This window comes from Haliaeetus leucocephalus, unplaced genomic scaffold, assembly GCF_000737465.1.
Source record: "Haliaeetus leucocephalus isolate CR32 unplaced genomic scaffold, Haliaeetus_leucocephalus-4.0 Scaffold228, whole genome shotgun sequence".
Classification (NCBI taxonomy): Eukaryota; Metazoa; Chordata; class Aves; order Accipitriformes; family Accipitridae; genus Haliaeetus; species Haliaeetus leucocephalus.
In genome coordinates, this window is record NW_010972664.1 from 671,505 (window position 1) to 692,506 (window position 21,002).

Here is a 21,002-nt window from a genome sequence, read left to right on the forward strand (position 1 = left end):
CCAGCGCATACCTACTGTCATCAATTTTTAAAAGTATCTGTCAAAGTCTGCTTAGATGTCTCTCTCCTCAGTTTCATATCAGTAACTTGAATTATCAAAGAACCACACATTTTTGTTGTTTACTGATATAAACGCTCAGTTGTCTCAAAGAATCCACTGACTCATCCCAATCTGCATACTTGGTTCTTTCACCATTTCCTTAGAAGTCAGTTCTAGCTCCTTGACTATTTTTGTTGACTTTTTCTGGGGATACTTTTTTGCACAAACATAGTAGAAAATATTTCTTTGTTCCAGTTACAGTTCTTTATCAGCTCTGTATTCTTTGCCTTAATATTCCAAGACTGATATTGTAAGAAAAATGACAACTAAGCATTTTTGCTACCACTCCATGCTGCAAAACTGCCTCTTCTATCTATATGCTGCCTGTACTCAAACTCTACTGACAGTCACCAATATTAATTTTCCAAACATGATATTCTAACAGAAAACAACTCTTCCTAATTAATAATCCACACATGTATATATTACATTTACTGGAAACATCTCATTTTCTTACTCCACCATTTCAGCTTATTACAGGCGTTTGTATTATTATACCAGTCCTCACAGATTTTTAAAACATGCCTCAATGCCACAATAGTCTCTCCATAAGACCAGTAATTAAAAAAACTGACTCAGGCTACCTCTGTAATATCTCACTTTCTTCCTTGCAAACTGTCACATTGCAATTAGAATTACACATCAACTAAAATCTTCCAGTTGCACTTGACAGTAAAAGTAATTGAGTACCTTCACAAAACCTTGCTTGGAAGCATAACTCAAATCAGTACAAAGTACTGCTTGGCATTGAATCACCACATTTGCCTTCTTTCTATTTAAAGCTACTGTCTAGCATGAGAATCTGTTTTACAACTTCATTCTGGCTATTGTTTATATACTTATTCTTTTAAGGAATATTAGAGGCATATTAATTGGGACTGAACACTGAGGCAAGAAGTGTGCTTTCTGTCTGTATTCCTGTCTTCGCACCACAGCTAACACAACACTCCTATTTCCCACCTCTTGCATTAGTAACTCTCAAACTGGTAACTAGATAATAATTAATAAACATATGCCTTCTAAATAAAGATTAAGCCACTTCCCACACAGTTCCTCCTATCCCACTCTATTGGAAAAGCCTGAAGAAACAGAGGTCTTACATGCCAAACTGTTTATAAATCTGGCTATTCTGTGATTAGGCAGGTGCGTGAGTAGGGGCTCACGTAACAAAGGCTCTCCGTGAAGCATGTCCTGTTTGCTCCCTTTCATGAATGAGTCAAGAGACAATTAACACACCCTGCTTATGAAGAAAAAAATCTGCTATATGGCACACAGAGACAAGCTGGGATGGGGTGAGAGCTTTTGATCCCCCAGTTGTTTGGAAAAGCAAAAGGGGTTAAGAAATAGTTACTTAAATAAGATAGAAGGGCAAAAGGGAACAAATACAACATAATCTGTTCTCCTTTGCCTGCACTGTCCTGATACTTTCAGTCTTGATTTTCTTCTTTCCTTCTCATCTAAGTAAATCCCTACAAACAAACAAAACAAACAACAACAAAAAAAGAAAAACGCAGTCTAGCAAGGGAACCTTAGCATGCAGCTAGAGGTTATTCATGCAACTGTGACAAAGCAAAAAAGAAACACCAAAATTAACCACCCACTGGTGTTGTAACTTATAAACATGGTGTGGTAACTCTTTCGGATCTTGCAAGGAAAAATATCAATTAATGAGAAACTGCTGGCTGCCCAGGTACTTGCAATCATAACTTCATTACATTTAAGCTGGAAAAACAGGGGCCAGTCTAAAGTACGACACATGTTGTATTTAAAGCGTCTAACGCCTAAACCAGAGACAAATGAGTGAAAATGGTTACGAACAAAAACTACGATAAAAAAATCAGTAAAAGGAATGACCTTCCACAAAAGCATATTCAATAGCAACATACTACACTCAGAAAAGGGAAAAACTGTCTAAAAATCCATCCTGCTTCAGTGGTGAAATAAATCCAGCAATCAGAAATAAAGAGGTGGCATGTAATGGAAAGAGGAAGGTCAGCCACCAATGTAAGTGGGGAGCTGTAGGCAGAGGAAAGTTGTATAAAGAGCCAAACACAAAGAGTAATTTGCTGCTGGCAGGGCCAATGCAATGACGACAAGAAGGAGCTTTACATCTCTACGTATCTCAGCCTGGCAGTTTAAGTATACATGGCTAGATACTTCCAGTATCAGTAACGATGAAGAGAAGTACTCAAGACACCTTGATTCTGTATTTGCAAAATAAATGGGACGAACTACTTTATCCTGAGAATGCTTTCCATCACACTAGTAAGCGAGCAGCAGGGAAAAGGGTGGTGAGGGAGTGCCAAGTGACCCAGCTGAGTGATGAGGGACCCCAGCCCAAGTGAATACTCTCCTACACGCTGCTGAGTGGAAGGAGAGAGAAGCCGCCTGCTTTGGAGGCAATGCCAAGCAGGCATCCAAGCTGGGATCTCTGACAAAGCCTCCAGAGGAAACATGTTTCCCCTTGCATTGGCAAAGGGCTTTAGGGGATCTTTCACTCTCAAGAAGCTGCCTAATGAGATCTGCCCTACTATCATTTTTACTACAACTTGAAGTACCCAGGTAGCGCTAGAAGTACTGGAAGACTGACTGTTGTCAGGACAGAATTAAAAAACAGTGAACAGCAGGAGACAGAGACAACCACAGATGTTCTGACCAATGGAACCATCTTTAAATATGTATATTTGAAAATTTTCTGTGATTAGGAAAAAAGTTAAAATAAGCACTAGATGGGCAGCTGCTGAAGACTGAAAAGATTTGTCAAGAACAACTTTAAAAAAAATGACAGTGCGATGGCAAACTTGAGTTCCAAAAGTCCCTAAAAGTCCACAGAACTATCTCCATTCTAACAGATGTGGAAGCTGAGGAATAAGGAGATGTCAACGCTTAAAAAAAAAAAAACCAAAACAAAACCAAAAAACAAACAACACATGGTTAAGTCATGACAGAGGACATCAACCCTAACCCTCCAGTTCGTTAATCAGACTCCCTTGCCTTGGGATTCTTTTATTATTGTTATTACTGCAGGTGAGTGAGCTTTTATTAGCCATGTCAAGCATTAAGCATGTCCTAAGCTTCCTTGCACATTCAGCAATTTCCCCCCCATGTACAAACCATACAGCCAGCAGCAAGTTAACTAGTTAATAAGGTTGGCAGAGACACAAGATGTTGTCAGAATAAAATTCACATGTGTTAATACAATGACCCAATTTTCACTGTCAGCTGGATACCCCACTCAGAGTGCTGATTAAAATCCTAGCTTGCCCAGGTAATACCAGGGGCAGGGAAATTATGCTAATTCAGGCTGTTGACCACAAAGGCTCCTTCCAGCTCTTTCATGCAGGAATAAAGGATTTTAGCGGGTTTTCTAAGATTCCTGCCTGCCTACCCAGTTCATGCACTATTAAAAAAAAAAATCACATTGATATGCACATATCATTTAAATAATACACCAAAAATACATCAAGTAGCAACATAACCTTGATTTTAAAAACATGTAATTGATGTTTAGAACTTCAATGCCTTTTCAAGTATGCAAGTCTAGCGTGATCAGAACTGTACGTTAGCTGTACAAAACCAACAATTTTCATCGTCTTGCTCCTAAAAGAAAACTGACAGATACCATTACGGTGTATCAAAGGAATTTTTTTTTTCCTGAATGAGCTGCAAATGAAGAAACATCATTGGTGACCTTAACTTCAGTCTGAGGAAAACAGACATTTTAATTATTAGCTCTAAGCTCTGGTCCATATTAGTCAGTCAGGCTTCAGTTACGCTTTTTTTTGGTAAATAAAAGGGACGTAGAGGTATGTACTTCCAGCCTAGCAATAGTGTGTGTAAAGGTAACATAAATACAGCGTTTCTCACCGCAACTGTTAAAACCTATCATAAACTACATTCATACCTCGGCTGTACATTTCCTTTTAATGATCTCTGTACAGTTACAGCTTTTTGTCAGAGCTTACACAGAAAAACAAAATGTCTTAAGTGATGCGGATTACAATAACTGTTTTCTTACTTAAATTATTTTCCTGAATAAGCAGTAAGAAAATAACTTTCCTGCACCTAAGAAGGTTATTTTCCTTTCTGTTGGAAAATGTAACATTTCTGAGCAAGTCACCACAAACCACACCAGAGCTGTACAGTCCCATTTAGCTGCAGAGAAGGAGGGATGCAGGCTGCCCAAGCATCAGCTGCAAGGGGACATTCAGTATTCCCAAACACACAACTTATCACTTCGTTTCAATACAAAGTACTCATATTTAGGCATAAAATGTTTTGGATTTTGGTTGTTTGGTTTTTTTTTCCAAGTGGGCTGAAGATGTTATGGGAGACCACGGCTTTTTTTTTTTTTTTTTGTTCTGTGTTTTAAACACAGTGGGTTTTCCCATCTTAAATAGGGATACAAGGTCATTAAATTAAATAGGTTACTTAAAGAGGTCACCCAAACCATAACTCAAGTCTGAAGCAAGTGAAAAAGATATTGCAATTCCTAAGCCATTTCACACTGAATTACAGAATACAAGGATGAAACCAGTGCAAGACCAAACAGTTCATTTGAAGCTGTGCCCTTCTAGTAAGATGTAATTTTTCTTGTGTACTAAGAAGAAACAGGGAAGAATATATTAAAATAAAGTCATTTAAGCTTTATTTTATATTTTACAGCTCTTACGGCTGAGATGAACTGTTCCTGGTCTTGACAGTTACAGGATTAGAAGTGACATGGAAGGGCATTTTATTTATCCAGGTAAGAAGTTCAGTGCTAGCAGCCACAACATAAGCTTTTTGACATGTTCCACAAACCACCAGCTGTGCCCCAGAGTTGTCATCTTCTTTAGCAGTCACAGGCAATTCAGCAGCTTTATGTGTTACCACCAGTTGTCTCTATTTCTAGTCTAAGGGCATCAGTATCCCTCCCACATGAACTATTCTACTAGTAAATGGAAATCTTAAGTAACAATTTCATCTTGATCTCCTACAATTAAGTAAGGCACAGCACAAATGTTTTGATTTCATCAAGTATTGTCTTAGAAACATCACCCATTCAGATGACTAGCAAGATGCTGTGAGCTGATGCTGCTCCTGGTTACAATTAGAGACCTTAAACACCTAGAATAGATGCTCTGCTGCACACTTTCACAAGTAAAACATGTCAAGTGATATGAAATCGGGAGAATCAGATTCCTGTATGGGCCAAATCAGAAGCTATGAAAAGGCATTACTTCACTTGTACAGCACTGACTGGCCAATCAAAATCCAAGTTTCTTTCCTATTCACATAGAACGTAATTTGCAAAACTGACAAAATTGGAAGCTATTATACTAAAGGTACTAAATTACTTTCATAGCTCTTTACCATCTGCTTTAGTATTCCGTGATACCACATTCTGAATGAGTTGCTACCTAACCTGAGTGACAACAGCACACACCCCTGGAGATGTTTTTGCCCAGAGCACCAAGAAGCCGTGCTGTCACCATGTGCCCTAGCTGGGGTGTTCAGGAGACTCTAGTCTACAGTTCCTTCTGACTGTGTCTTTATACAGTATTACTAGTAATAATATAACCAAAAACATCATATGCAGAAATTACGCATGGAAGGAAGAGTACAGGACTCCGCAATTTAAGTAATGAAGATATGCTGGCTATATAAGCAACTCAAAATGCAAAAAGGTTTTGCAGACTAACTGAAACCACCTAAATCAGATGCTGCTGGAAACCAGAGCAGGGAAAGGCTTCAAGAAGTTGGACAGTTCATTTGTGCTTCCAGAATTCGGATCCCTCCTACAAAAATTCCCCACACTGATCAGAGTCGCTGCTTTCCTCTCTCCATTTTGCAATTAGGAAAAATACACCAGAAAAAGAGCCCAACACCCTTCAGGTACAGCATTCAACTTTCATCCTGCCTGTCTGCAGCTCACAGAACCACAGCATCCAGTCCTGAGAAGTAGAACAACTGTCATTGCATCACACAGCCTTCTCCACTTCCCAGCGGACATACTGCCTCCCAAGGTTTTTCCCCGAAGAAAAAATTAGATTACTGAAGGTAAAGTGATGTGCTTTCAGATGTTAATGTCTCTTCTAATATTGCCATGCTTTAAAATTGTTACATAATCAAGTTGTGTAACCCACATGCTCAACTTCTTTATAAAGCTACTCCCCGCCCGCCATCTAGCAATCCTGGCATCATACAAGGTTCCTGTATGAGTTGCACAACTTTCTTAATGTTTCCTGAATAATATGGTAGAATTGTGAAAATTTCAGTGACTGTGCTAATGCACTAAAAGCGAGGACCCAGCTAGCAGCTGCTGCCACTAAATGCTATAGACTTTGCGTATTCAAAGCAACTTCACCAGTAGTCCACAGCTGAAGTCTTCAAAACTCCAGCTTATGAGGGTGAAACTAACATTGACCTACAACAATACAGGGGGGGGATATCAAAGGATCCTTAAAGGATCCCAGTTTTCAGAAACTTGACTTTGAATGGAAGTCAGAAGCAGGGACAGTGCAATCCTCCAGGCCAGTTTTCTGCCAGGGCAGTTATTTTATAAAATTAAAGGTTCATATTCTTCTCCTAATAGCTGAGCCTGTACCATTCTGCAAAAAGCCTACAGCAAGTCAAAACAGCAACAGAATCATCGTAGCTCAAGTACACACACTTTTCTGTTAAGATGCAAGTCTTCATATTGTGAGCAATCACCTACAGTCACCCCACAAGCGAAAGATAATTTCAGAATAAGCTGAGACTTGGAAAGGTAGGCAACATTCATAGCATTCTTTCACTCTACTCTTGCTTTTGCTCCTTGATCAGCTGTTTTCTTCACAAGCTCTTTGGTTTTATGGTTTTTACACACAAGAACGCAAGGCTAAGTCACTGTCATTAACTGTTTTCTGAAACAGTGTAACAATTAATTGCCTATCAGCATTATCCTAGAGCCTGAAAGAACCCAAGCTTCTCCATCTGAGAAGTAAATTTGTAATAGTAAGCTCAAAGTACACAGTCTAAGATGTTCAGAGGAAAAAAAAAAAAACACCACCAAAGCCAACAACAGCAAGAGAGACCTTTCAAGAAACTTTATGCAAGGCACTGTCTATGTATATATAAGGACCACAAAGGTTTTGTACAACTACCACATGACAAGTGCCCTCTATTCTTTCAGGACACACTGGGGAAAGCACTAGCTGCTTTGCTGGAATTCCCACAGACAAGCTGGAGGTACTCAGCTTCTCTGATTCACAATCACCTCATCTCCAAATAAAAGACCTGGGGCAGCTGAGGCATGCAAGTGCCATCTGTGACAAAACTGCCACCTTAGGAAAGAACTGAAGTCTTGAACTTAAGTCTTGAGGTTAAGGTTAAAAGGGTGTAGAAAGGTTTCTTAGAGCTCTTCAAATAAGAGACAAATCTGACCCTTCATTTTTTATTAGGTTTCCTTTTGTATTTAAGCACAAATCTTAATTTGAAAAAGTTCCTAAAGGTTTTTCCACCAGTACTCCATTTAACTTCATACGCTTGTGCACACATGTATCACATTTTTTATATATGCACAAAGAAGTGACTGAAACATCTGGCATGGCACAGGTACACATTTACATATGAAGATATGCATACATTATGAACAAATGTAAGCTAATAGGCCTCCAATGATATAAACATAATACATGCCATTAATGCAAACGGAGCCCATGCCAGACTTTTCGTTTCCTAAAACTAAGTATGTGCCCAAGACGACACTGGAGAAATTACATTCATCTTAGGTAAAATTACAAGGACAGTAACCAGTTGACTTACAAGGCCAAGAGGTGGGGAATATCCCAAGTCAACTTCCTTTGAATCAAAAAAGATGCATGTTAATTGACTATATAAAACATGCTTTGAGTGCTGTAAGCCTGCTTGTTTGAATTTTAAAAGACCAGAATTTATCAGTTTCAGGAATTTTTGGTTCTACCTAAAATAAAGAGGGAGGAAATTTAAGCTAACGTTCTTTTCCAGTCTCATGTTTCAGAGTAACTGTTGAGATTGCTCCAGTATGTTTTTAAAGTTGATCACTACATCTGTGTATCTACCATTAGAAACCACAAATAAGTGCATGTTTTAAAATATCTGAAGTTTTACTTCCCTTATAAATTAATCGGGGGAAAAAAGCAAGAAATAAAATGATTAATGCTAGTATGGTATACACAGCCATATTTATTAGTTCACTTCCAATTACATAAAGAGAAAGCTGAAGCCATACACAAGTGCTGCTTTAAAATAAAGACAGACTACTGTTTTCTCCAACAGTTTTATTTCAAAAAGTACACAAGTCTGTCATGGAACTACAGCGTTTTAAAATTTTGGATTTTGTTTTTACAAATTCACTCACAATACTTCTATTTTAAAATACCACTCCCCCAAAAGTGTGAATATAAAACCTCATACTGAAATTCATATCAATATTCAAGTCCATGCTTTATGCATGAGAAGTGTGATGTAACATCATAACATTTTGGATCCCAGGAAATATTATTGCTCCAATTTCAATTGAGCTGTGCCTCAATGCTAGAGGACCAATAATCAAAGGGTCCCATAAAGCACCTATCAAGTGTATAAAACAAGGTTTAAGTGACACAAATAGTATTATGTCTTCAGATTGGAACAAAGATCTAAAGTGATCCAGAATAGTACACTGTTAAGAACAAAACCAAAAGCTTATCATGGAAACCAGTAATATACAATATTCAGCATTACAGAAAAACTTGCAATTAAGAAGTCTTACTTGTACTATTAAGCAGGAAGCATACATCTAACATGAATGTGACTATCAGACTTGATAAAGATGTATGCATGTACATTTCTTTCAAAAGTCATGTTTCATCCCTCCAACAAGGCATTTCTGTGCACTACACAGTTTTGGAAGAAGTATTCATTTTTAGGTAAGAAAGTTGCAAACAAATATCTTTAAATATGCATTTCAGAAAGTTTATGAAAATGTTTGTAATGTATGGACAAGTGTTACATAGCCTCTACAGTATTACAAGTCTAACACTTTATTCACATCATACTAAATTGAGGGTTTTCTCCTATATATAGTAGTCCTCAACAGGCAAGTTTACAGTCATGACATTAACTAGGTTTCTTGAGTTCACTTAGAGTATTTACATAATGGTACCACCCCACCCCTTTTTTTTAATAAAATGAGACATTAAAAATGCCACCTTCTAACTCTTATTTCAGCTGCCATTACTTCCTAAAAGAGTTCTGTTAGCAGTTATCTGTAAGATCGGACACCTCGCGTGTTTAACCAGTTCACCACCTACACAGCTAGAAATCATGGCTAAACTACACTAGCTGCTTTTGAGAATCATAATCCAGTGTAAGCGAACAATCTATTGACAAAAGAAATAATTTATAATAGCAGTATTATGTTTTCATAGTAGTGTTGTATCCATTCAAAAAGGCATGATGATAGCAACTTGAGGCAAAGTTTACCCCAAGTCAGAGGTTCTTTATTTCAGATAAGGACTATGTCAGATTCTATTTCTTTTATTTTCCATGCAATTACATAAATAGACAGACACTGTCAAGGCTGCTAAGCCTACCAGCTAGGCTCTGAGGGCACATCACACTGTCCTTCTGTTCTGTCCATTTATTATTTTGTACAAGCTGACAGAGCATTAAGCATGTGTAAACTCTGCTCTGTATGCTTTAGTGAGATAGGTTTCTGTTCTTGAGTGTCCTAGGGCTTACCTGACTGTAAGTACAGGGTCTCAGGCCAAACCAAAAAAAAACCCAAAAAAACCCCAAAACCAAAAGCAAACAAACAAAAAAACCAAAAACCACATCTCATCTCACATATGTCCACAGATGGCCAAGAACCAAATGCAGTAGGTTTGTTGCCTGGTTGCTTAGGTTTATAGCTATCTCTCAGTCTGTGATTCAATTTAGTTTTGTACTCAACTTGTATTTATAATAACTATACCCTTTTCATTAAGGAAGGCCTTAGTTTCAAGGTAAACGATCAGTGTATGATTAAAATCTCAGAAGTCTCTTCTATCACAATAAGTGGATGCAAGAAGATGTCTCCTCATCTGTTGTTCTTCATAAGCGTATGTTTGGCACAGTTACTAAACCTATCATTTACCACACAAGTAAAAGTCAATCGTCCATCTCATTGGTACAACAACTGAACAGTTTTCAGGAACATAAACATTTAGATCATAAGTAGCAATTGAAGGAGTAACTGACATTTTGAAATACAGAACAATACAGAGAGAGACACTGAAGTCACATCCAAAAATAGGCATGAAGAGGTATAAATAGTACATAAGAATCAAGAAATCAGATCACAGTGTCATGTTTTAAGAACTGTACCATCATCTAAGCACCTGTTCAAACAGTAAGTTTAGGCACCAGAAATTTCATAAAAACTGAAGTTACAATCAGGCAAAGTTTATTGACAAGGCACACATGAAAGATAAAAAAACCTGATCTATAACAGTATCAGTTTACAATCTAAAAAAGTCCCAAATGTGTAAAACTAAGTCTAGAATACTTAATAGCCATTCAAGTTTCTAAATTCAGTATGAAGGGTATATTCCTTATGTTAATAGTGCCAGCCAAAAATTGTGCACCTAAGTACAGGACAAACATTTAGTAGTAAGCCAAAGAATTTATCACAGATCTATAAGCAGCTACAAAAGAGCAGACACTAAACCTAGTAGTTTGGGGAAATGTTTTCTCTCACACTGTTGCTACATACAAATAATCCTAACATCTTTCAACAGGCTGTTCAGGTATTTACTTCATCAACATCAGTGCCACATACTATATGCCTTTAGAGTTTTCCAAAATACCTTGCAGTTTAACATCTATCCTAGAATAAGCTGAAGGGACTCACCCGCTCCCACCCCCCAGCACAGGATGAAGAAGAAAACAGAAAATAGGAAGGAAGAAAAAAAATCCACAAAGACTCAAACTGCACTAAGATTTAAATCCAGCTTCCACTGGTATATAGTATCAGTCATCAGAAGCTATCAGAAGTCCTTAAGTATGTGTGAAGGTAAGATAAGGAATTGTTTTGTTCCTCCTGTAATGCTTTAAGTTTGCAAAACTGGGAAGAAGAGTTTTTAATCTTGAAACACAAGATTTGTATCAACAATTCTGGATAACTATTTCCTCTCGGATTCTGGCTGCATGAAACTCTTGCTCCTTAAAGTCTAAGTGTCTGTTCATAATATTTAGGGCTGCTGAAGAGGCAAGGAGAAATTAGCTTTAAACTCCTTGCAAATTCATACAGAAAGATATTAGCATCTTAGCCTTTACTCTGACTACTGCTTACATGTGTATGGGAAAAGATGTTTCCACAGGGATGTTAGAGCAAGAGACAGATACCAAATACCAGTTACTTAACAGCTTTCATTAAAACACCATGGAGCTTTTAGGTAATCAGTTTGGAAAAAAGTAAGAGCACTGCCTTAGAATCTAAACAGGCTTTGGAAAATGCAAGGTACAATTAACTTAAGACCTGTATAAAGACACATATTCATTCTTACTGTGACAGTAACATTTGATCTATAGATTTAAGTTTAGATACCACTACCAACAATGTGACAGGACCCCTTGCATCAGATAACATATTAAGTTATCTGACATGACTAGAACTAGTTATTACAGAAAAATTCATCTTTCTAAGAGTTTGCAAGATCTCCCGTCACATTTCCACTCACTGAAATTTTAAATTCAGAATAGATTCAATAAATTAATTGAACCAATCAAATAACTGGTAGCCCCTGAAATAAGAGCTCAAGAAGTGCTCCAGACAAACGTTACCAGGTTAAAGAACTGCATAAATACTCAGTTTGAACAGAATTCAAAGTCATCCTCAGTATTTCAGCCCCCTGCAACTATATCAGACAGTGGCTAAGTTCAAATATTTCTGTTATTCCAAAATTGAGGATAAAGTTTCAGGAACTCTGATAAACTTCATGGTCTACATATGAAATGCTTTTGTTACTTCTCACTTGTGTCTCACTATTACCTATTCAGAACTGCACATTAGCTGATAGCGTCTCTTCAACAATCTACCAGAGGTCCAAATACCTTCAGTGTCCGACATTTATTTAGGAACTTCAATGCTTTTAGCAAATAGTTCAACTGTCATATGCTAAAAAGTTTAAAATTAAAAATAAGAATTGGTGGCTTTTCAAACTTGTTCATCTTCTTCAAGGAAAATTGCATGCCATTTTTTAAATGAGGGATGAAACACAGTAGTTTTCTCTAATACTTACAATGAACACTTAAAAAAAGCAGCATTTAAATTAATAATATTTTATACTATGGACCCATCTTTGCTTTGTGCTGGAATCATCACAGGAACAGCTCCCATTCTACTTAAATTAGGTGCAGCTACCTTTGAAGGTGCAAAGGTTGGGTTTTGAGCAGGAGTGCGTTCAAAGTCTTCACTTGGGACTTGGCTGTATGGAGTTTTGGTATATCCTTCCATATTTGAGGGAGACATTGAACCCAGAGAAGAACGATTGCTGCCTATGTAGCTGCGGGCTGTTGAACTGCGACTTTTTGGAGGCGGAACATCTTCTCTGAAATAAACAGAAAAACAGTTCCAGAACAAGAGTTCAGTCACCGTTACCATGTGGGAGCTTACAAAACAAGCTTTCAGTTTGTTTCTTTCTATTCTGACACAGTAGCCAGAAGAGGCTCACACATTAAGGTAAAAAAATAAAAAAAAAAATCAAGTATTCATTGCTTTAAGATCTTTACTGAAGTTAGACATGACTACCTACACCATATTCAAAACAAAAAGTTCTCTGACAAGCTGTTAGTATGTTAATAAGCTTTCCAGATTAAGACAGAAATCTCAACTGTTAAGTATCTTATTTGCAGAAATACACATTTAAAAGTTAATCTTCAAATAGTACCGCTCAGAAACAAGACATATGTCATTACCTGATATCATGATGTACTTCCTTCTCATATTTCTTCTCTCTATGTTTCTTACAGCAACAGAAGATGAGAAAACCCAGTACACAAAGACCCAGCAGAGTTCCTATAATAGCTCCAGCAATTATACCAGCTGTATTTATAGCTAGAATAGATAAATAATAATACTGTTTGTTAAGTGTCAAGTTTCTATGACCAACTTTTTTCTCTTAAATCAACATTAAAACCAGTATGTTTCCACATGATCCAGGTTAATAGCATATCACTGAATCACAGAGGGTATGCTTCAATCGTGCATTTAAAACAACAGTAAGAGTTACAGCTTTCTGCATAAAAAGTAACATTTTGGGACATAAAGACTTGAAGTGGCAACTATCAGTTACACAACAGGGTTGGTTTTTTTAACCTCTTAGGAATTTAGAGAAACAAGATTATTCAGTTTTAATACACAAAGTGCTATGTGACCATTACACAGCAAACACTTACGAGGGGTGACATTCAGCTGAACAGAACATTCATCCGTGCCAACTCTGTTTGAGGCAACACAATTGTATGTACCAGAATAGTCTTGAGAGGCATTTTTCAAGAGAAGTTCCCCTGTATTTTTATCTACAAACAACAAAAGATAGAGGTTTACCATTTTCCAAAATTTAATTCCATATTCAGTATTATAGAATTATTAATCCAGCACATAGATGAAATCTTAACTGAAAACCGCCATATTAAAAATATCCAAGTAAAACCAAAAGTGTATCATGCTGCAAAATACTATTATTTGTAACAAGGTAAAAGACTTTTACCTTAAATTTTATTGCACAGCATTTGACTTTAATATTAAAGCCTACAGTCTAATTGCTCCGTCAATGGATAGGAACAGATGCTTAGAACGGCCAATTCTCTCATCCTAACATAGAATTCTAAAATACAAAAGATTAACTGCATCCCAGAAGTACCTCCTTCTCTTCTTTCTGTCTAAACCGATTCTACACAACCAGCTCAGATGCCTGCAGAACCCATGCTCAACATGAGGTGGATCTAACCTGAACACTGCACTCCAATGGGTGACCAATTAAATCTAGCTATGCTGACAGTGTAGGAGACAATCCATGAAAACAAAGAGTATTTCCCTAGGGCTTTCAATGCCATTGACAGCTACCTTTGTGAGATTCAGTAGAATCTGAATATAGTAATATGAACTTCAGTTGGCTTGCATGCTTTAATTGCCAATAGATTTGCCATCAGCACTGCCAAGAAACTACATCACAGGAACAAAGCACCACACAAATACTTAGCTCTTCCTCCCAAAGAAGCTAGGTAGTGTCTAGATTTTTGAGAACATGTTCAGTGTCCCCAAACCTATATTCACAAGTCCAGAACAAACACTGTTTTATCAAGTTACATGCCACTTTTGCATACTTCCTCACTAATTCTTGTCCAGCACTGATATTGTCAATTGATTTTTTTGTTACCATGAAACAAAATTTGGGATGTGGAGAAAGAAGGGACCTAACAACAGAAGCTTAAGGTCTTGAGTGGTACAGAGAAGGACACTAGTGATCAACTGTTCACTGTCAAAACAAGAAATAAGACATATCAAACAGCACTACCAGGAAGCAAGATCAAAATGAAGAACAGTATGAGGTTCTTCGTATGTAGCTGATTTTGAGGGATCTGTGTTCAAAGATACTACAGATTCTAATAGACTACAAAAGTTTAAAGGAAACTGGAGAAGTTCACAGATGTCATTTTTTGTTTGTTTTAAATCAATTAAACTGAAGTCACATCTGAATTTCCTGAGGCATAAATTACAGGATAGGAGACGCCTATGAGGAACAACCACACAACTTAGAAATTCTCTCTACCCTAGACATCCACTTTGGCTACTCTTAGACACGTGATACCACTTTGTCCTGTATGTCCTACACAACCCGAGTTAAAATACATCTATTTGTAAGCAGATTCTTAAACTGCTTCAACTGCAAGGAAACCCACCATCTCAAGGTTTAAGGTTTTTGTAACTACAAAGAAGATCAAAAAGAACCTGTACTGAGCAGTACTCTTCCAAAACATATTTCAGAATAACTTTTACAAAGCCAAAACTCATAAATTAACCTTCTACAATGAAGTTTTCACAATAAAAATCCAATACCACCACTATAATAATTTGGAATCCATCCGTCAAAATTCAGAATATGTAACTCTGTCCTGTATGTCAGCTCTTATAAGAAGAGGGTAAAGCCTTCTCTGTTACTCAAAAACTTTTCTTCTAAAGACATGTACCCTTTTTTAAGTAAGAAGTTCTGCCGCTTGATAGGGAAGCGAAGACCTCAGTTCAATCTCTAATAAAATTCAAGCTTTTATCTCCACTACCCTGAAGACAGCTCTAAGCACTAGTCTAGACTCTGTCCTGACTCTTCCCTACTGTCTATTTGAGCACAAAAGCAGCCAACGCCAGCAAACGAGAACTCGCAACACTCAGGCATGAGCAAGCATAATTCTGCAGCCTAATGGTAAGAATCACAACTTAAAGCTTGAAACATTTCCCGTATGAATAAAAAAAAAATAAAAACCAACTTGTTTCAAAGTCATTTACGCACTGTTACTCAGTGAGAGGGCACAAGTGACACCTATCTTGACTACTCTATACTAATATTAAGCAGGAGATGCTCACAAGTCAAGATAAGCCAAAAATACCAATGCAATCTTCCTTAAATATTTCAGAGTAATAAATAAAAGTTTGACAGTACTCAGCATGGAAGTGGCAGGAAGTTCCTGTGTGCCAGATACTCTCCTCCAGTCATAAGACAAAAGTGGGGATCCTTCTTGTGATGCACATTTCAAGATAACGTCTTTTCCAATCTCTTGTGATCCTTCAATGGAACATTTAGTTCTTGCTGGCTTTACTAATAAACAAAGTATCATTGAATTAATAACAGTCACAATCAAAATGCTTACTAGTTGTGTTCTAGTAGGTCAGCCCATTTTGGTAAAGACAAAGCTTGTGCAACAAACCATTTCTATGCATGGAAAGATTTTCTACATAATACAAGCCAGGCATAGAACTTTTAAAAATTGCTCATTATTCTGAATATTATTCCCTTCATACCCCAGAACAGAATGATGTCCACCCCTCCCAAAGCCTCAATAATGGATGCATCATCATAGATTCAGTATGACTTTGCCCAACAGAAGTTTTAATTTCAGACATCAAAGATAGGATAAACACATTAAAAATGTCACTGAAAATTCAAGAAAAGCATTATCTTACCAAGTACAGTCAACTGTATTTTTTGGCTTTGAACTCCAGGAGCCTTCTTCACTTTGCACTGGTATGTGCCAGTGTCTGCTGACTTTAAATTCAGGATATCCAACGAACCATCACCAGATCTGGGATCAGGATTAGTAAACTGCATCCGCCCAGTCATAGCAGCATAATAATGATTATAAATTCTGTCTACAGCATACATAATTATCTATTAAAAAAAGAAATATGATTCAGAAATCCACTTCACATGTAAATGTTCAAAATAATTTGGTATCTTCAGATTCTTGACAGTTTCTTTCTACTGTTTTAAATAATCCCAGAAGTATGACATAGCCAAATATCTCAATCTTCAAAATACCACCACACACAGTACTCTACTGAATACTCCAACCAAACGCCTGCCCAAGTAGCAATATGTCAGCACTGACCTCTATCTGAAAGAAAACTGTTTAAAATTGCTCTAATTTCATCCTGTAAAACCTGTCTACTAAAGGAGTCATCTCATTGATAAGGCTTTGAAAGAAAAGGAAGAGTTAATAAATAAAAGAATTAATATATTTAAAATTAAATCCTCATAAATCAGTTTTCAATCAGGAAAATAATGCAGGTACAGAAGCATAGTTCATTTTCTGGAACTGAAACATATTTAATTTGAGAGTTCTTCTTTAAAAGACAAGTTTATAGTGAGAAATTTCTTGACATTTCATACTTAATCTGCTATTCCAAAACTTCCACAATATTTCAGACGACTGGTGCTTCAAAGTAATTTGAGATCACAAGCATCCCAACTTGAAAAGGTGGAAGTTTAAAAAGTCAGTAACAGAGTTCATACATTCACCTACTCAAACAAACTGAATTAACACTGTCCAAAAAAAGTCTCTACTTACTATTTGTTCCTTCTTTTGATTATCTGCTGGTATCAATACCCACTCAATATCTAGTGGGCCTTCATCTTCTTCTGAGAGTACAAAAGTACATGGCAACGTAACTTTCTCTCCTTGTGCTTTTTCAAATGTTGAATGCCCAACTGAAGTTATACTTAGGCTTCTTGTTAGACCTATAAAAATATATATTCATGTTTTAAAAACACTTCACATGCATTTGTCATCATAAGCATTCTATTATATATTAGTATATATTCAAGTCCATCACATACTTTTCCTGTACAGAAATCATGCCATTAGTCAGACTTGTCACCGCTTAAGAGATCCTGTGCAAGTACATCACTGAACACAATGCAAATTCATGTACTGCTCATTTGGAATCATATCCAACATGCCATTACATCTTTCAAACCATACAATTTTTTTGTATAATTCAAGTCCCATACAAAGCTAAACCAAAAATTTTCAGCAGCAGCTTTTTTAAGTTATTAGATAATCACCTTACCACTACTCCCTCACTGTAAAACAAAAGCATGGAACAGTGATGAAGTCTGCTAAGATGGACAGAATTGTTGTGAAGTCCTGGGTTAGATCAAGTTAAGTTATTCTGCCTTGAGGTATAAGGGCTCTTCTACCTACAGGGAGTAGACAAATGAATCCTTTCCAAAAATCTCAATGAGTTTTTTAGATTCGTTTGCCCTTTCTGCTTGTCTTGCTCCTCAAAAAAGGCTATGTAATCCTTATCTGTATGCCTCTAAGCAAAACATGTTTCCAAACCACAAATTTTCCTCAATTCAGCCCTGAAAAAGGCTCTATGCAGTGACACAAACAGACTTACTCAAAAGGCCCAATGCAAGATTCCCCCTATTCTACAACAAACATAGGCTTCCCTCATCAAGCATGTAGACCCATGCATCACAGTCAGGAAGTGGAAAGCTCCCTTTGCTTGTTATGGAAACAGGTTTGGCATTTGTACATCCACTGTTTTGTCCACCTTGCTGGGTACCATGCTCAGATTTTCACAGGCATTTAATGTGCATAGGTTGCTGCCCATCATAGCTAGACAGTCACACCGATGTTACCACAGCCACAACAGATGCAAAGGCACAAGAAGAGCGGCCAGTGTGAAGAAGATAGATTGTTTTGGTGCTTCTGTAGAATCATAGCCTCAGATGAAATAAAATTAAAAATTATTATACACAGTGCATTTGTGTCTTAACTTGCACTTCTGCGCTAGCTCAAGTTATTATCTAACTACTTCTCCATATAGGAGAGAAGCTGTAGTGCATTTCTGCAGTAGATCAGGCTGCAACAGCTATCCTTCTACCTTACTAATATTCTGCTCTGCATCAAGTCTTTGGATTCTCTTCCTGATGTCAAAACAAAGGGATGTTTAACAGCTATTTAAAAAAACCATAAAATCATTCAGAAAGAGAAAGCACCTGACATACTAAGTTCCAGACAATAGCCTGCAAGAAAAGACCTTCACAATTGTTAATTACAAACATACAGTAACAAATTAGGTAGGATTATTTCTCTTCCTACCATTCATGGTATTACTTTGCATGGTATTACCTTCATTCCAGAAAAAAAACAAAAACAAAACCAAAAACACCCAAGAAACATCAATTTGAAGTATGAAAGAGATTTAGGTGCATTGTTTCTTACCAACCCATGTACATCTTTTTAAAGATAATTCTAACAGGTTGTATCACCTCTTTTTTGACCACAGTAAACATAGCTGAGCAATTAATTCTCTGCTACTAGTTTGAATTGATACTATTTCCTAAATGATACTGATCTCCATGAATACTAGTTGACTTGCCACAGATGCTATCCCCCCTTCTAAAGGATCCTTTCAGGCTTCCAAGTGTAAAACTAGCCATTCTAAACCTCTTAAGAAGGTCATCTGACTAGTGAAATATACTACAATGTAATCCTTAAGTTTGGCCAGCTTTGCATAAACAAAGGCAATATTACTACTAGCCATCATCTCTAGAAATGGGTGGTATCAGAGTACATTCACGTTTCCATAAAGCACAGTAGCAAAGAACACAAATTCCTAATCTGTTTTTCAGTGACTACCATACACTTCTGTTCCCCTCTCCCCCACTGCCTCATTAGGGAACTGTAATACAATATTCTCAAGTTCATTTCCAAATTGCATTTCTGCATTTTCATTTTACTATATTAAAGAAATGAGATGGGATGTCAATATGGGATGATGATGAAATACATTATGATGTTACTTCCTTAAAAGCCTCAAATCCATAACCCAGGAAATTAAAAGCTTTCATTCTGAAGTAACAGTTAATCACTGAAACAGTACTTCTGCTCTGTGACAGCATCTCCAGTAACAGCTACTTTGCCATCTGAAGTTCCACAACAGATGACCACAGAACACACATTTGCTTTCCCCTCTCCACGAGAGGACCTGCTGAGGATTTCACAAAGTGTTCAGTAATTCGGCTAAGAGGAACACAATGACATCTGCCTCTTCACAGTGGGTAGTGGGTAACAGAATTCATACTTTGGGGATGCTACGACACACCTGTACTACTAAAAAGTATAAAACCTCTGATTTACACACAACATGGCCAAAAAAACCCTGGACAGATGAGTATTCATATGTTGATTTTTTTTGACTAATTTTCTAAACAAACAGGACTTGTACAATCTATGTTTTATTTCTCTCCCTCTTCTACCATTACTTATTCATCTCTTTGACAATTTCAAACAAATACAAAAGCAGAAATAATAGTCCAGTGCAACCAGAAGTCCCTGAAGTTATTCATTTGTTCTGACATAGCTAAGAAGCATTAGATTCTTCAACTATCCCTTGCCTCTTCATTGCCAGACAACTCCATGCGAGTATAATTTCAAAGTGGACATTATACAAACTGTTTCTCATTCAAATGGCAGAACACTGAGAAAGGAACACTGGGAATAGGGAAGAAAAATTATGTTAAAAGCTGGAAGTACTACATTTCAGAGACACACTCCTAAGAAACTAGACTCCAATAGTCCTGCCTATGACACGGCAGCTTGCTTGAAGTGCTTTAAAAGCCACAAATAGCAAACAGTTCAGTCTCAGCTTCTACTCCTGCACTCATTTCTCTGATCCAAAACATACGAAACAACATAGCAGCCATAAACCAAATAAAAGCAGAACCCAACAGCCTAAAGTGACTTGCTGGAAATTTATCCCACACAGAAGATTGTTACAAAAATTGAAGTGTGAGTACTATGTTCATGCACATTGACTGCACGTAAACATGTCAATGGAAAATGAAGCACATGAACTTCAGGATAGCTCTCAACAATCATTACTGCATGTGAAGCTTGCAGCACACATTAGCTAATACGAGAGGTACCCAAACATTGGTCTGAGCCTTCTAAGTGTCAGAGGTTTTTCATAAGTCTCAATTCCTTTCTTACTGCACATCTCCCAACACCTCACTTTTATTATACTAGTGCTCCACAGTCTCTTTCTTATGCTAAGAACACAAGCATATAAAGCTATTTTCCACGTTCTTTTTTTTTTTGTCAACATCAGAATGACAGGCAGAAGCAGCAAGCATCTCAATTAAGATAGGTGTCAGAGCTGGCTGGGTTTGACCTAAGCATTAGTAATATGAGGGAGTGGCAGGTAGTACTAGTTGGAGATTCCCTTCTGCAGAGGAGACACACACAACTGCTGCCAGATATGCTGGTGAAGGAGGTTTGGCCAGAGTCAGCATGTTAGAGAGATTGCCAAGAGTCCTCTGACCCTTGGACTATTAACTATTAAACTACTACCCCTTATTATTATTACCACT

The 21,002-nt window shown here is 37.2% G+C and overlaps 1 protein-coding gene across 1 annotated transcript; it reads right to left on the reverse strand.

The window, feature by feature from the left end:
* Window positions 1-11,962: 11,962 nt before the first annotated feature.
* On the reverse strand, window positions 11,963-19,174 carry CXADR (coxsackie virus and adenovirus receptor). The gene is made up of 7 exons (XM_010567630.1): window positions 19,078-19,174; window positions 17,188-17,357; window positions 16,304-16,508; window positions 15,783-15,938; window positions 13,522-13,644; window positions 13,042-13,180; window positions 11,963-12,674 (listed from the first exon to the last, which is right to left on the reverse strand). Exons 1-7 carry the CDS (start codon window positions 19,172-19,174, stop codon window positions 12,407-12,409), a joined length of 1,158 nt encoding a protein of 385 aa, XP_010565932.1. The 3' UTR covers window positions 11,963-12,406.
* Between the last annotated feature and the right edge of the window lie 1,828 nt (window positions 19,175-21,002).